Source organism: Lissotriton helveticus, chromosome 12, assembly GCF_964261635.1.
Source record: "Lissotriton helveticus chromosome 12, aLisHel1.1, whole genome shotgun sequence".
Lineage (NCBI taxonomy): Eukaryota > Metazoa > Chordata > Amphibia > Caudata > Salamandridae > Lissotriton > Lissotriton helveticus.
Genome location: NC_136073.1, coordinates 100,799,096 through 100,814,392, shown reverse-complemented (window position 1 = coordinate 100,814,392; position 15,297 = coordinate 100,799,096). Strand labels below are relative to the sequence as shown.

The 15,297-nt window shown below is 43.5% G+C and overlaps 2 protein-coding genes across 2 annotated transcripts in view; one reads left to right on the top strand and one right to left on the bottom strand.

The window, feature by feature from the left end:
* LOC144797950 (extracellular calcium-sensing receptor-like) overlaps positions 1 to 7,660 on the top strand; it is a 110,166-nt gene extending 102,506 nt beyond the window's left edge. Inside the window, exon 6 of the mRNA XM_078668754.1 lies at positions 6,436 to 7,660. Within this exon, the coding sequence (XP_078524880.1) occupies positions 6,436 to 7,349 (914 nt within the window). The 3' untranslated portion in view covers positions 7,350 to 7,660. The remainder of the gene's footprint in view (positions 1 to 6,435) is intronic.
* A 2,199-nt stretch (positions 7,661 to 9,859) lies between these two features.
* The window catches only part of LOC144797949 (vomeronasal type-2 receptor 1-like), an 84,265-nt gene continuing 78,827 nt past the window's right edge, over positions 9,860 to 15,297 (bottom strand). Inside the window, exon 11 of the mRNA XM_078668753.1 lies at positions 9,860 to 10,236. Within this exon, the coding sequence (XP_078524879.1) occupies positions 9,860 to 10,236 (377 nt within the window). The remainder of the gene's footprint in view (positions 10,237 to 15,297) is intronic.

Genomic DNA, 15,297 nt, shown 5'->3' with positions numbered 1-15,297 from the left:
TGGTGACCACAGTTATATTCAATTGGGTACCCTATCTGTTTCTAGTGGGTGAAAGTAATTAGCTCCAACTCAATTGAGCAAACTGTTTGGGCAAGTTGATGTTAGATAACTTTTAAAACTTTTTACACTTTGAGTTCCAGTGCTTGTGCATATGTGCGTTGGTCCATTCCCTTTGCTGGCCTGGGGCTTTGAAGACTGATTAATTTAGGGGGTAGGGAGGAAAGACATGGCTTGGCAGTTTGGGCTGTACTGTTCCCATGAGGCACAGGGTCAGACTGATTTGCATATGGCCATGTCTGAACTGGGGTGGCAGAGTGAGCTAAAGAATGATGATTGAACCCAGATCAGTTGACTGGGGGTGAGTGCTTGCAATGTTCAACACTCCATCCATCATCCCCTTTGGTTTTGCTAAGTTCGCCATAAGTTAGCAGGGTATGCCCAGACGTGGGTCCCTTGCTCACTTTGCCACTGGATTCAAGATAGCCTGGCTGATGAGGGTTATGAACCAGAAACCGGCCCCAGGATGCTTTTTTTGTGGTCCAGGGAAGACATGACTTGGCAGTTTGGGCTGGACAGTTCCCATGAGGCACAGGGTCAGACTGATTTGCATATGGCCATGTCTGAACTGGGGTGGGTAAGTGAGCTAAAAATGAAGATGGATTAAACCCAGATCAGTTGACCGGGGGTGAGTTCTTACAATGTTCAACACTCCATCCATCATCCCCTTTGGTGTTGCTAAGTTCGCCCTAAGTTGGCAGAGGATGCCCAGACGAGGGTCCCTTGCTCACTTTGCCACTGGATTCTAGTTATCCTGGCTGATGGGGGTTATGAACCCGAAACCGGTCCCAGGATGCTTTTTTCTGTTCCTGGAAAGACATGGCGTTGCAGTTCAGGCTGGACTGTTCCCATGAGGCACAGGGTCAGACTGATTTTCATATGGCCATGTCCGAACTGGAGTGGTGGAGTGAGCTAAAGAATGATGATGGGTTAATCCCAGATCAGTTGACTGGGGGGTGAGTGCTTGCAATGTTCAACACTCCGTCCATCAGACCCTTTGGTTTTGCGACGTATTAAGTTATTCATGTGTGTTCTAGGTGACTGATTGTGGAGATGTTGAGGATAGTACATCCTTTATGTGGATACTGTGTCTCTTTCTGTAGGAAAGGAAGGCAGATTTAAAAATCTGGTCAGGGTACATTATCTTATCCGGTTTTTGCTGTGATTCTGCCATATTTATTTCTGCATTTGTACATCAAAAGCAAAACAGCAAGTATCAGAAAGCAGAGAATTAAATCAGGCATGAGCAACTGGAGCAGTGGCTTTTTCACCAAATGCATGTTGCATTTTTTGACCGTACTCCTAATGGCAGCAAAATGACAGAAAGTGAATTAATGCTTCCAAAAGGGCCAGGAGGGGATGAAGATGCCAGAAAAGACTTGTATGCAGATTTGTAGAATGCTTTTTGAAAGAGACAATAGTCATATTTGTTCAATTGCTTATAAATTGTGTGTTACTCCAATATTTCACACCAAGCACCGGGGTCCAATGCTCATTTGTCAATTTCAAAACAGAATCAAGGAAGCTACTTTCAAATCTGGCAGTCAGTGAAATCAAGTAACAAATGACCTCAGAGGACACTATGCCTAATTTTCTCAGCAGTGGCCATTAGCATATTGATGGAGGTAGATTCAACTAGATCTGCCACCAACACCCTCATCGCCATCATTGCCGGCAACTTTTCCTCGATTCAATTTACCATCCACATCTGTCTGAAACATTAGCACTGTTCTTTGTTGGGACACGCCGAGGAATCTTTTGAAGAAACAACATGAGTGACGCTCACAGCACAACAAATCTATGATGCACGATTCACATAATAGGAACAGAAGATCAACAGAATACTGTATTTCACCCTATTATTGTGATGAGACCATAAAACTATCCATAGCCTTCAGTTGGCTACATCGGTCCGAGGACAAAACTCAAGTACCTGCAGGGAGATGCTTCTAGCTTTTTAATTATACATTGTTTGTGTTGCAATTTAAAACGTACATTTCTCTTCCTCAACTTCTCAGGGTTAATTTGACTTCCACCTAGACCAGCTTCCTACTTCCCTCCTACATAGCCACCTACCTTTTGAGTGAATATAATAATGTAGTGAAGTAGTACTCCAAGAACAAAACCATTGGGAAATTGCTCAGGATAACTAATTACCAAGGATTATTACTGCACACAATAGACAAAGAAAATATGAACTTCTCTTATTTAGCCAGAAAGCACTCACATAGGGCCACAATTATGGAAGGGAAAGGGCAGGAATGAGCATAATTTTAAAGAATACAGCACACATTACTGCCTTTGTATCCCCTCCGGTGCAGTGTTGGCAACCTGGCATCAACACAGGCACCCTTGCACCATAATGCAAGGGCCCCTGCCTTGTAAGCAGGAGGATTACTTTTGTGCAAGAAAGGATAACTTCCTGCACAAAAACAATCTCCCGAATCATGTTCCTATTTCAAAGTGGAAACAACTAGGATACATAAAGATACCATGGTACAAGGGTGCCTACATTGTAAGGAGGGTTGTTTTTGTGCAAGATGGGACACCTTCCTGCACAAGTTACAATCCCCTGAGACATTTCCTTCTTTCTATGTGTGTTGCAGAATGCATAGCATGTTGACACCTTCCCAGGTCTGCCACTTCTGGTAAACCTTGGAATGTGTTAAAACCCATGGATATTGTGTGGGAACACCCACTCAACATCTGCAGAACACTTCCCTGGGGCAGAATAACACAATGCAGCAATTTGTGGACATTGCTTTTCCCCAGATTTATGAAGCCCTTCAGGGCCATGCAAGGTGGCCTTGTGTGGCTTTATAAATCATATTTTGGGCTTGTGTTGTGGTTGCAACACGTTACGTGGTGCAAGAGCAACTCAACTCCCCCTGTAAATATGCCTCTGAGTCGGGAGTTTTCACTCATTGCTCATATATATATATATATATATATATATATATATATATATATATATATATATATATATATATATATATATATATATATATATATATATATATATATATATATAGCAACATTCCAATAACCAGCATGGGAAGAGGTTCACCCTCTCAGACTCAAATTTCCTCAAAATTAAAGTGTTTATATCAATCTACATGGTAACTATATTTGTTGTTAATCTACAATACTTTAACACACACTTTCAAATGCTTCTAAATATAAGGAAAAGGCTAGCACTAGGTAGGCAGATATTGCCCATACCATTCTCAACCTTAGCATTTGGACAAGAAGAAAACTCAGGGCTTGCTACACAAATGGCCTTTGCAGTTACAGCGGACGCCTCATATTCGCCGTGGAGGTCCTGCACTCATGGATGGACCTCAGCAATGGTAACCTGCGGTATGGAGGTCCTGCCATGAGTGAGAGACCACTGCCTCGACTGTGAATCTTCCACCCCAACTGCCAGGCTGTTTGTGATTCAGGCCGTCAATATAGACCTATCATCCCCTACAGAGGCCCAACTTAAATAATGCCAAACTGCTGCCTCAAAACATCTTGGTGCTCCTGAAGAAAGCTCTCCTTTCTTATATTACAATAGACTATCCACTCTCCTAGCTTCACTCAGATAGCACAGAAGGATTAGACACTGATTTACACCATCCTGACACATGCTTTACCCCATGTGACAATTCAAACATGCTCACCGCTACGTATAGGGGATGCTGATCCCTTGATAAATCCCATCTCGGACCATAACTGCCTGAAGTCATTCACCACACCAAAGCCATACTGGCTTCCTGTAAATACAGTCACCTGCATTTGATCTGAAACCTTACATGCTCGGGTAAGAGCAATCAATTCAGCCACTTGTGCGGAGACTACCTTGAAGCGAAGCAGCTTCGACTACATCTGAAATGGTACAGACTGCATAAGCAGCCCTCAAATTTCCCTTGTGGTCTTGTAAACACGAGCCATCCACAAACAAAACGTAATCAGATTCTGGTAGTGGTTCATCTTGGATATCTGGTCTCGGATTGGTGCATAGTTCAGTGACATCAAGACAGTCATGCTACACTTCACCATCATCATTGTCATTATCAAGAAGTGATACCAATGTGGCAGGATGCAAAGCAGAACACCTTTTTAGAGATACATTTGCAGCCACCAGTATGATTTGCTTATACCAGGTCAGACGACTGTTTGTAAGGTGTTGTGGCCTCATCTGGTTAACAAAATTTCTACAGAATGAGGAACGTAAATAGTTAAGGGATGACCCATTACTATACTTTCAGACCTTTTGATGCTGACACCTGACATTGCCATCACTTTAAGGCAGCCAGGCATTGTTACAGCCACTGGCGCTAACATGTCTGGGAAATAGGCAATTGGTCTTCTAGCACCTCCATGGTTTTGTGATGGCACTGGAAGAGCGCAGCCCTCTCTCACTACAGAAAAGCAAAAACACTTTGTTTTTATCAGACATTCCTAGTATCGGGGCACGGCAGAGGCTTTCTCCCAACTCTAGGAACCAAACAATCATTGTCCCAAAGCACCGGATCCAGAACACCCTTGTGTGTCAATTTTGTAAAGGCTTGGTAACTAGGGAAAAGTTGGGTATTCACTGACGAAAGTAGCCTACCATCCCAAAAACATCCTGACTTCTTTCTGTGTTGTTGGTGGATTCATTTGTATAATCGCCAAAATTCTCTTTTGGGACCCCTTTCCCGAAATGATGACCAATTTATAGGGCTTCTTTCAATCCGTACTGCAACTTATTAGGGGACACCTTATGTCCATTCTCAGCTTAAGTGGCTTAGCAAATAAATAGTGTAAATTGGGCATGCATCACAGGTATGTGACGTAACCAGCAGGTTGTCACTATACTGGACTAGGACAGAGTTAGAAGTCTTCAAATTCTTCTTTAGGATCTTAAAAGAACTGGAAGGGCTCTCCTCATACCTTTGTGGGACTCGGCATGATGCCAAGACACGCTTGCCAAGTCTGAATGCAAAGAGGTACTGACTGACCTCATGAAGGGGTAGGGAGAATAATGCCTGGCACAAATCAATAACAGTAAACCACTCAGCCACATGGCATTTTAAACAATATTGCAGCAGGGTTCGGTACCATTGGTAAAAAGGAGACCCAATGGTATTGATCTTGTGAAGGTCCTGCACTATGCAGTATTCACCACTAGGCTTCTGCAAGCCAATAATGGATGAGTTACATAAACTCCCCATGATCTCCTTAAGTATAGCTTGTTGGATCATTGTCTCAATCACTGGAGTTATTCCAGCAATTGCTTCAGAGGTCAGAATATACTGCAGTGTTCTGCGATATTCCACATTCAGCTTTATCTGCATGTGGAAAGGCCCAACTCCTTTAATAAGTCCAATATCCTTTCCTGAAAAGTTCCAGATTTCTGCTCTCACTGAATCCCTGAGCTCTAAAGGCAAGTCTATTGTTGTCATCATTCCAATGATTGGATTCTGATTTGCCAATTTAAAGGCAAGGTCCTCATCATGAGTTTGTGGTTACTTCTATTCCTTTTGAAGTACACTAAATAGTAGGGGTGGGCGGAAGTCGCGTAAGGGACTTACGCGGAGAGGCATGGAGATTGAACCAATCTCCGTGCCTCTCCATGTAAGTGCGCCCTCCGCCGCTCGCCCGCCGCCCGCCTCCCACCCACAGTATTAAATGATGTTTAAAAGCCTAAAATTAAATTTAAATAAAACTTACCTTATTGCGGCGCATCCTTGCCCATCGCGCCTTCTTCTTGGAACCGCGCATGCTCGTGAGCCTGCGCAGTTCACAAAACGCTTATATTTTCATATCTTGTTTGTGCCACTCCATAGGCTTCTCTCTGAGCTTGGGGAATTCATTCATAAATGACATAAGAATACTCCTACTCCAAGGTACATAGATGTAACCTCCACAAGGTACCATCCGCAAAGGGAAGCCCATAGGGTTTGGGAAATATAAGGACATCCATTTGTTAATACTGTCAGCTTAAAAGGACAATTTGTCTATAACATCTCCAGTGACTTTTCATTCTCAAAGCAGTACTGGCTAGTAGGCTTGTCTGGATAGGCCAACTCATGAATCATGTGTTCTTCTTGTATACAAACCATCACCAGCCAGTCATAACACATTTTACACATCACTAGTTAGCATACATTTGATGACATGTGCCTTGTTGGAACGCCCACTACAAATGCTTTTAGAAAAGTAGAGCATTATTTAAAAAATAAAATGGTTTTTCATGAGCCCTAACACACCCACTCAATGAAATAAATCTAGCTTTCACAATTCCCAAATATTTACAATTGTGTTTAATAAGTATGCAAGTGTTTGAAGTTACTAAGGAACAACGTATTGAAATGTATGTGTAACACAGATAATATATTTCTCTTGCAGATTCTATCAGTTGCTGGGAATGTCCAAGTGAACTTTGGCCTGCTTGGTCAAGAACGGAATGCATTCCCAAGAGAATAGAGTTCCTTTCCTATCAGGAACCTCTGGGGGCTACCCTTACCACTGTAGCCTCGCTTTCTTCATTATCAACAGCTGCCATTTTGTTTGTTTTTCTCAGGAACTGTGACACTGCCATAGTTAAAGCAAACAATAGGGAGATCACCTACCTTCTTTTGGGAAGTATTATATTGAGTTTTCTCTGTTCTTTTCTATTTATTGGATTTCCACAGAAAATAACCTGCTTACTCCGCCAATCTGCTTTTGGGATTATATTTGTTCTTTGTGTGTCTTGTGTACTGGCCAAAACCATCATGGTAGTGATTGCATTCAATGCAACAAAGCCCAACAGCACGATAAAGAGATGGTTGGGTCCTAGTGTTCCTGTGGTTACAATATCTGTTAGCACTCTGGGTCAGGTCCTCCTCTGTGCTGTTTGGCTGCTTCTCTGCCCTCCATTCCCAGAGAAGAACTTGAAAGTAAAGACTGGGGCCATCATCGTCCAGTGCAATGAATGTTCTGAAGCTGCCCTTTGGAGCATGCTAGGGTACTTGGGGTTCCTGGCTTGTGTAAGCTTTTGGGTGGCTTTCTTAGCACGGAATTTGCCTGACAGTTTCAATGAGGCCAAATGGATCACCTTCAGCATGCTTGTCTTCCTCAGTGTTTGGCTGTCTTTTATTGCTGGATATTTAAGCACTCAAGGAAAATTCATGGTGGCTGTGGAGGTCTTCGCAATAATATCTTCCAGTGCCGGACTGCTTATCTGTATATTTTTTCCGAAATGTTACATAATTTTATTGAAACCAGAAAGAAACACAAAAGAACATCTATTAGGCAGACGAATGATTAAAAATAAATAAAAGTGCATGGTGATCCACTATGCATTGTTCCCAAAGCTGAAAAGGTTTTCTCTTCTTAGGAAACTCTTAGGAATGTTAAGGAAATATGCTAGGGTGAAAAAGGATGAATCCTAGAAAAGTGCAAAAACTACTGTGATAGATTTACAACAAATCAATGACTATAGGACATCTTTATCCACCCACTCCCAACTATCTTCCAAAAGTGCTAATTTGACCTCCCGTGTAAGTTGTCTAAGTAGTGCTTGATATTTCTGAGAGGATTTTCTTGGTTCAAATATGGTTTTCTTCTCATTTCAATTAAAATGACTGTCTTGTTCTTCTGCCCAACGTTGATTCTGGCTGTAAATTAAAAAAACTATCTACCTGATAACATTACATTCTTTGATTTTAACTTGTGATAGTGTTCACAAATTATTCAGTATTAATGAAGAATGAATATTGCATGTTTTACTACAACCATGAAATAATGTCACTGTGACAGACGTCAATGAATCTAGAGACAATGATTTTCCAAAGCATTGAATTGACCAACTGGCAACAGTAGATTAGTCTTTGCCGGTAATCTGTATTAAGCTACTGCCCTGGTCACACAGATGTAGTAGGAGACTCTCTTATCTGTCTGATTTTAAGTGAAGAGAGCAATGTTTACAACACCCACTTATTTAATCAGAAAGGTTCAAGAAGATACCCTAGTACCAATTACTTCAGTTTTTCTTTTTTCTTTTCTCTATTCCAATTTTCCACATTTCCCCTTCTTTAAAGGAAAAATTAAACAAAGTTGCAAAGGGAGGTAAAGGTAGACACTTTTTTTTATAAAATTGAGTTGCAAATTGCAAACAAGGGCAGAAGATGTTTTTAGCAGTAAGGACCACTGTGGTCCCTGGGACGAGATTCAAGATAAGTTCCTCTGACCCTTTCAGAGAGACAGAACTTATATAAGTGCACAGAAATGCTTCAAACACTTATAACTGCATGTTAAGTAGATAGTAATTTCTTCAAAATGAGATTGGACAGACAGTGGAACATCTATCAAACAATTGCACAACCAATATATGAAACAGTATAGCCAAACATGATATATCAACAGCAGACGACTAGCTGGCAACGTTATTAGGTTCTCTGTCTTGATTAATAGCTTTACTATATTAGACAAGTAGTTTGAATTTTTTCCCTGAAAAACTTTAGGTATCTGGGGGCATTTTCGCAGAGATAACTTGCTATTAGCAAGGTTTATCTCAGAAGTGATAAAAATCCTCGCGCTAACTGCCAAAAGAGAGATTATAGCTGAAAAACCAATGATAATCTCTCGAAGTTTGGCGTTAGCTTGATGATAAGGGCTCACAAACTTAGCCATGATATCCACCTTCCATAGGATATCATGGCTAAGTCAGGAAAATATCAGATGTAAAAAAAGCAGCGCTAACCGCGGTTAGCACTGCTTTTTTTATCACTAACAGGGTTAGTGAAATCCTTGATGATAGGAGAAATGTCGCTTAACAACATTTCTCCTATTATTTTTCTCTGGAATTCCCCCTTTGCATCTCATTAGAGATGCAAGGGGAAGCATAGAGAAAAAGGGTGCTAACATGCAAATTTGCGTGTTAGCACCCTGTTGCTGATAGAGAGATAATTTTATCTCCGCTTTCTTGGATTTTAAACCCAAAAAAGCGGAGATAAATCCCTTGATAATATGCCCCATAGTGTGGCGAATTCATGCTTGAGAATATTCCTTTAACAATCCAGGTTTACTAGGGGAAAATGTACTATTGCCGCTCCCATAGACAAATACTAGCAGATTGTCTTAATAGCACAACATGAAAAATAACTACACCAGAAAATAATAATAGGCACCAAGGTGGTTTTATTTTAAAATGGTGACTCTTGTGTAATCACTCATTTATCGTTGTGAAAAAGGCGGCTTATTTCCCCTGTGTTTGTTTCCCAAACTTACAGCCACCATGAACAGGTAAAAAGGTGTTTTTAGATCTACACTTAGAGACATCTTGCTGTTTTTAGAACACATTTCAGCCCTCTTCACCCATTGGTAGTTCTTAGTCCTCCCCCTTCAGTCATTCCCTGATTGTAATGTCCTTTACATTGTGATCAGGCCACAAAGACCTGAAAAGTTATCCAATTGCACTTAGCAGTGAAAGGTCTAATAAAGCAGTCAATCTCAGTGAATCACAGCTGCTCTTCAGACAGTTGTGAACACATATACTTCTGGGAACCCCATCATTAGATGGTCTCATGCCAGCCTAGAGCCAGTAGCAGTCATGAGCTCTCATCGCATAAAGTTCTTGTCACATTCTGTTACAGCAGGGCAGCAGATCTGTACTGTGTGAGACTGACCGAAGTCACAGTTCCAACTTTCTTGGTTTCTGAACCAGGGGTATGAGAGATAGACAGATCCCTCAGGCAGCTGCAACAGGATTCCCAAGGAGCTGGCATGTCTGATAGGATCATACTAATTCTTCCACCCTGCTGTATTTCCTGGAGAACCAGACTTTGCTTCAGATCTGGGCCTTCATATTCTCTACTCCTTGATGCTCCTCATGTGTTAGGGCAATAATGTGATTATCCAGCTCTTTCGGGATGTCGATGCACTGACACCTCATGATGACGCCCTTGGCCATGGAGCGGAGCTCATCCCTCATTTTCCATAGTTCTGAGAGTCTTGATTTTTCTTCAGGGTGGCATTGGTTCACAACTCTCAGTAAGAGCCTAAAAGCATTGTTCAAGATAGCTTCTTCAACTAGTTGGAGGCCATTATCCTTGGCAATTGCTTGTCTGATGTCATCAAGTGTCAGCACTTTTCGGAGAGTTGCTGTGATTCTCAAACGGAAAAATTCTTCCACCTCCTCAAAGTCCTTGTCCTCTTCTTTTCCTCCTTAGGGGATAGTCTGGAGAGGAAGTCAGACAGGTTTACCAACCCTAGACTCCAAAAGCAGTATGGCAGCAGTTGCACCGCCCAAAGTTCAATCTGCAGGGCTGGGTGGGGAACAGTCCCTGCAAAGAGACCCACCAGTAGTTTATGGTCTGTAATCACTTTGAACTCATAGATGCAGAGATGGAAGTGATGGCATGCCCACTTCATGGCCAGAGATTCCTGTTGTTTAATCTGTACATTGAGAGCCTCTGTGACCATAAGGGAGCGACTCATGAATGCAAGAGGAGCCCACGTGCCTGGTTCTTGCTCTTGCTCTTGCATCGGCAGCTCCTAGCCCCACTGGGCTTGCGTCAACCATTAGCTCTGTTGTTTTATTTGGGTCAAAATATGCCATTGTGGCATCTGCTAGCAGAGCATTCTTGATGTTGTTGAGTGCTTCATGCACTGTTGGCCCCCAAGCCCACCTGATTCCTGTCTTGGTGAGTGCTAAGAGAGGCTTTACTAGCCTGGCAGGCCCTGGAGGAACCGACCAAAATATATCTCCAACGCTAGGAAGTTGCATACTTCTGGAAGGAGCACTTGTATTTATGTAAGGTCAATCCACGTTCCTTTAGAAACTGTAGGGTAGCCTTTAAGTGCTTGTGGTGATCGGCTAGCGTGGATGAAAAGATCAGAATATCATCACTGATATTTAATGCTCCCTATGGCCCTGATAGGTGTTCTCTTATTGAATTTTGGAAAAACACTGCTGAGGAAATACCAAAATCCAGTCATTTGTAGCAACACAGCCTCAGATGCATAACGAAGGTAGTTATGTATCTGCGGTCCAGCTGGAGCACCAGCTGATGGTTTAAATGCTGTTGTGTGTCTCCTGGGGTCTGGGCCTTCAACTCCCACAAGTACCTGGTCAAGTTATGGAGCCTTTTTATAAACGTTGCTCCAAACTTCTGGAACTTCTTCTTGAAGTTCCTCTTGTGGGTTCAAAGTGTCCAAAACATCAATCCAGGGGTCTAGAAACTCTGAGATGGGCCTTGGGGTGTTGGGACTATGTTTCCCACAATGCACCTGGACAAATCTTTAAAAGGCCACTGGATGCACTCCAGATGGGTTCTTCTTGGTGGAGATGACATAGGGGGAGCTTGTTTAACCTGTTGCTGTAGGCAGTGCTTTCCTCTGACTTTTGGAGCAAGGCAGAGTCCTTAGGGCTGTAGATCCAAGTGTGCAGGAGATGCAGTCATTCCGAGTGCAATCTTTTGGATACGGGCCAGGGTTCTAGCAGGGCTGTATTTCTTCTTCTGTAGTGTTAGGCAGGGAACTCTTGTAGCTCTTTTGTACATGCTGCTTTCAGAGAGTGCCTTCCTAATACTTTTTGGGCAAGGCAAAGTCCTTAGGGCCATAGTTCCAAAGTGTGCAGCAGGTGATGTCCTTATGACTGTAGTCCTCTTGGGGTGCAGACCAGGGGTTCTAGCAGGGCAGTCCGTTTTGTCTTGATTATTCCAGGCTTGGCAACTCGCCTATATTTAGTCAGTGGTCCTGGGAGTCTAGCATGGGGGCACCCTTACCAGTGGGATGCAGGGTACCACCCTCAGGTATTACCACTTCCTCCAAAGTATGTCATATTCTTGTCCCAGAAAGCACTAGTCCTTTAAATTCCAAAATGGAAAAACTCTCTCATGGGGAGTTAGATCTGACTGAGCCACCCAATGCACCGGCTAAGATTATCTAACGCTCCCTTTTCATCCCCTTCATTAATCTAACTAATTGGTCTCCTGTGTGACTGGGGGTGCAGGATATCGGGTGAGCATGTGATGTCCTAAAGTGTCAGTCTCCCTTTGAAGACCAGTTTGGCCACTACACCCATATCCTGCCTTTTCCTCCTGCAGTTGCAGTTCTCCACCCACATGAAACCCTTTGTCTCTCTAGCAGGCCACTTCACATCTGATTTAGACAGCTTGGATCATCCTGGCAGAGGCTGTCCAATCACTTGTGGGCGGGTGGATTTTGGCTGAGAGAAGAGAAAGTTCTATAACTTCATTTCTGCATTGTATTTCTAGGTTGTTCCTGTAAATATTTACACTTAAATAAACTATTCCTATGTTAGCCTAGAAAGCTAGTTTTCTACAATGGGATAATATGAAATTGGCAGTTTTTCCATCACCAGGGCTTATAAAACATATTGTGTAATGTATCTGCTTATGGTTGCAAGTTTTCCTACCTCCAGGGCACCTAGGGGAGACCTCAGGGGTAACATATATGTTAAAATAGGGTTGTTTGAGACTTGGCAAGTATCTTTAATTCCAAAGTCAAATTTGCATATAATTTCAATTTAATAGCAGCCAGCAAGGCAAGACTGGCTTTTAAAATGACAGGAGAAACAATAGTAGTGCACACTTAGGTGAATTAAATCTACTGGTCTTCTAAACCTTCATGCTCTACCATATACTAGGGACTTACAGGTACGTTGCCAGTACCAATTGTAATTATACCTAATGACCATGTCGTTTTACACTGAACACAGGCCCTGGGTCAGGTTAGCAGAGCCCAGGGCACAGGCAAAGTCAGAAAACCAGCATCTAGTAGTCAAAATGGGGCCACAAAGTAGGGGCCACAGCAAACAGTTCCTGATTTCTCACAATAAGCCTGAGAATAGTTATGGGAACTGCTCCAGTATGTTGTCCACTTGGAAAGTGTGGATTTCCTTGGCAAAATATACCTGGCTCAGCTCTATGAAGGTGTGGCACCCGATCCCTTTGCTTACACCTTCTTTGCTGGCCATGGTGGGCCTTTCATTGACTTACTGCTGCCTCAATAGTCTTGAAAGATGCTTCAGCACACTCTCTCACTTCCCCTGCGGACTCTTTCAAGGTGGTTTGGTTTGTTGCATGCTGAGCATGTGTGGGCTGCTGCCAGGCATATTTCCAGTGGGTGGTTTTCTAGGCCACACTTCCTGCATGATGTCTTTGTGCTCACATTCAGTCTTCCTTTGCAGCTTGAGGACCAGCTTAGAAGCACATCCACCACCTCTGTTTTTATTGCTAGATGCTTCTGAGACATTCCACTCCCAACTCCTTTGTTGAGAACTACCTTCATTTCCTCTGCCCGTGCACTGGCCAGGTCATAGAAATCAATTGGGCCCTGATTTCCTTGGTTTGGTCATCATCTGTGCATGTGCTTGCAAGAGCTCACATGTGAGCGTAAAAAGCATCTACTGACTCTCCTCCCTTTTACCTGACCTGGTGCTGTTTGAAACGTTAATAATCATATTGAAGTTGAGCGTCAAAATGATCGTTCAGGGCAGTTATCGCTGCATTGTATTCGAATAACACCCCTCTGTGGCAGGGAGGTGATGGAATAGCATATGAATTCCATCACCCTCAAAGTGTAGCAGCAAAGATTACTTGATCTCCCCATTAGTTTCTCTAGTGGCTCAAAAGTAGTTTTCAAGTCTGCCTACCCATACTGTCCATCTGGGGGTAGCGGTAGCGGGGTCTATCAGTTCACTGAAAGGTGCAAGGGCACCAATTGCCACTGTGTGCTGGTGCCTTTGTGCCAGCTGGGTCTGGGCATTCTCCTTGAGCTTCATCTGTGCTTTGTCTATCTCCTTATAAAGTGCCACATATCTGTGTATTCAGTCATCTCAGTCACTTGTTGTGCTTCAGGCTTTCTTGTGGGCTTGTCCCCCAGAGTGCATCCTGCTCCCAGGCGCATTGGTGCATCGGCTCCAGTCATGAAGCAGTGAGCAGAGGTGCCCTCCAGCGCATTACCAGTTCTTTTGCAAACTCACACAGCCAACACTATGTTGCGGCGGGGGACACCTGCTATTGAAATGTTTTGAGGCTCACCTTCAGTCAAGTACAGCAATGCACATGGCTTGCCCGGAACTCGCCAGGCCTGACTCTCCAAGCGCACTCCAGCGCCATCCACACCTCCGGGGCACCAGCGAAGGGTGAGGTGAACAGTCAGCCCTTCCAGGTGGCACTGCGCCCACGTCCACTGCCTCTGCTCAAGCTGTAGTGTGGGCCAGGACACAGCCTGTTTGGCTGCTGAGGCTGCATCGGGGGGGGTGGCTTCCAGCTTTCTCCGCCTTGCAGCGTGGTAACAAAAAGTGTGGCACCTCACAGCCATCTTCAGCCTGTGCCGCTGTTATTGCCAATGTGCCCTCAGTGAATCAGTGTGGGGAAGGGCGACAAACAAGGCCAGCAAGGACACATGCAGAGCGCTAACAAGAATGGCACTAACTCATTGGTGTACTATCCAGGACTAGCTCCCCTTTTCTTTGTCAGCTCAGTCGCGCCCAGCTAAACTGTTGCATGCATATGCCACTCCTCATGATGGTGAATCCAGTTGGCTCATTACACCTATGTCGAAGTCTCTCTTCCTGGACAACCCCTGTCGACAGAACATCTCAAAAAGTTTCAGCACCAGAAAAATAATAATTAAAGATAAATAGGTGTCATGCTTTCAGTCTCATAGGGTCTCTTATTCTTTGTTATCTATACTGTATATGTTATGCCTACGACTGCTCCTATCAATGCATTTCTCTCACTGACACTGGGGTTACATTGAGGGACACAAAGAGGAAGAGCCACGTGCCCCAATGAAATATATGAACATGGACCGCCCCACTGCATAGTTTTCACAGAATGTGTCTTTGGTTGCATCCTTTGGTACCCACAGTCCTCCTGTGCATTAAGTCTGAGCAGCCTCTGCAGGCAGCACACTCTTAGGCAGCATATGTCTCCTGAATGAAGGAATGCAGGTTGGAGTTGGAGTCAGACAGGGCCCTTGAAAGCAGCCTGATGTCAAACCTTTCAAGTGAGGAATTCTTTGAACAGTTAAGTCTGGAGACTCTTATCTATGTAGGTTTCTGTCCAGATTATTGACCTTTAACCACCACCAAACTTACTAAACTTGGAACACAATTGTTCTGCCAGTCGTTTACTAACGTGATGTCATGGTGTAATCAGCTACTTTTCTCGCTTGGCAACTCAGACCAAACATTCTTTCTTGTGAATTATCATAGTGTTGTGTCATGCGGACACTAGTACCCTGAAGGACAGA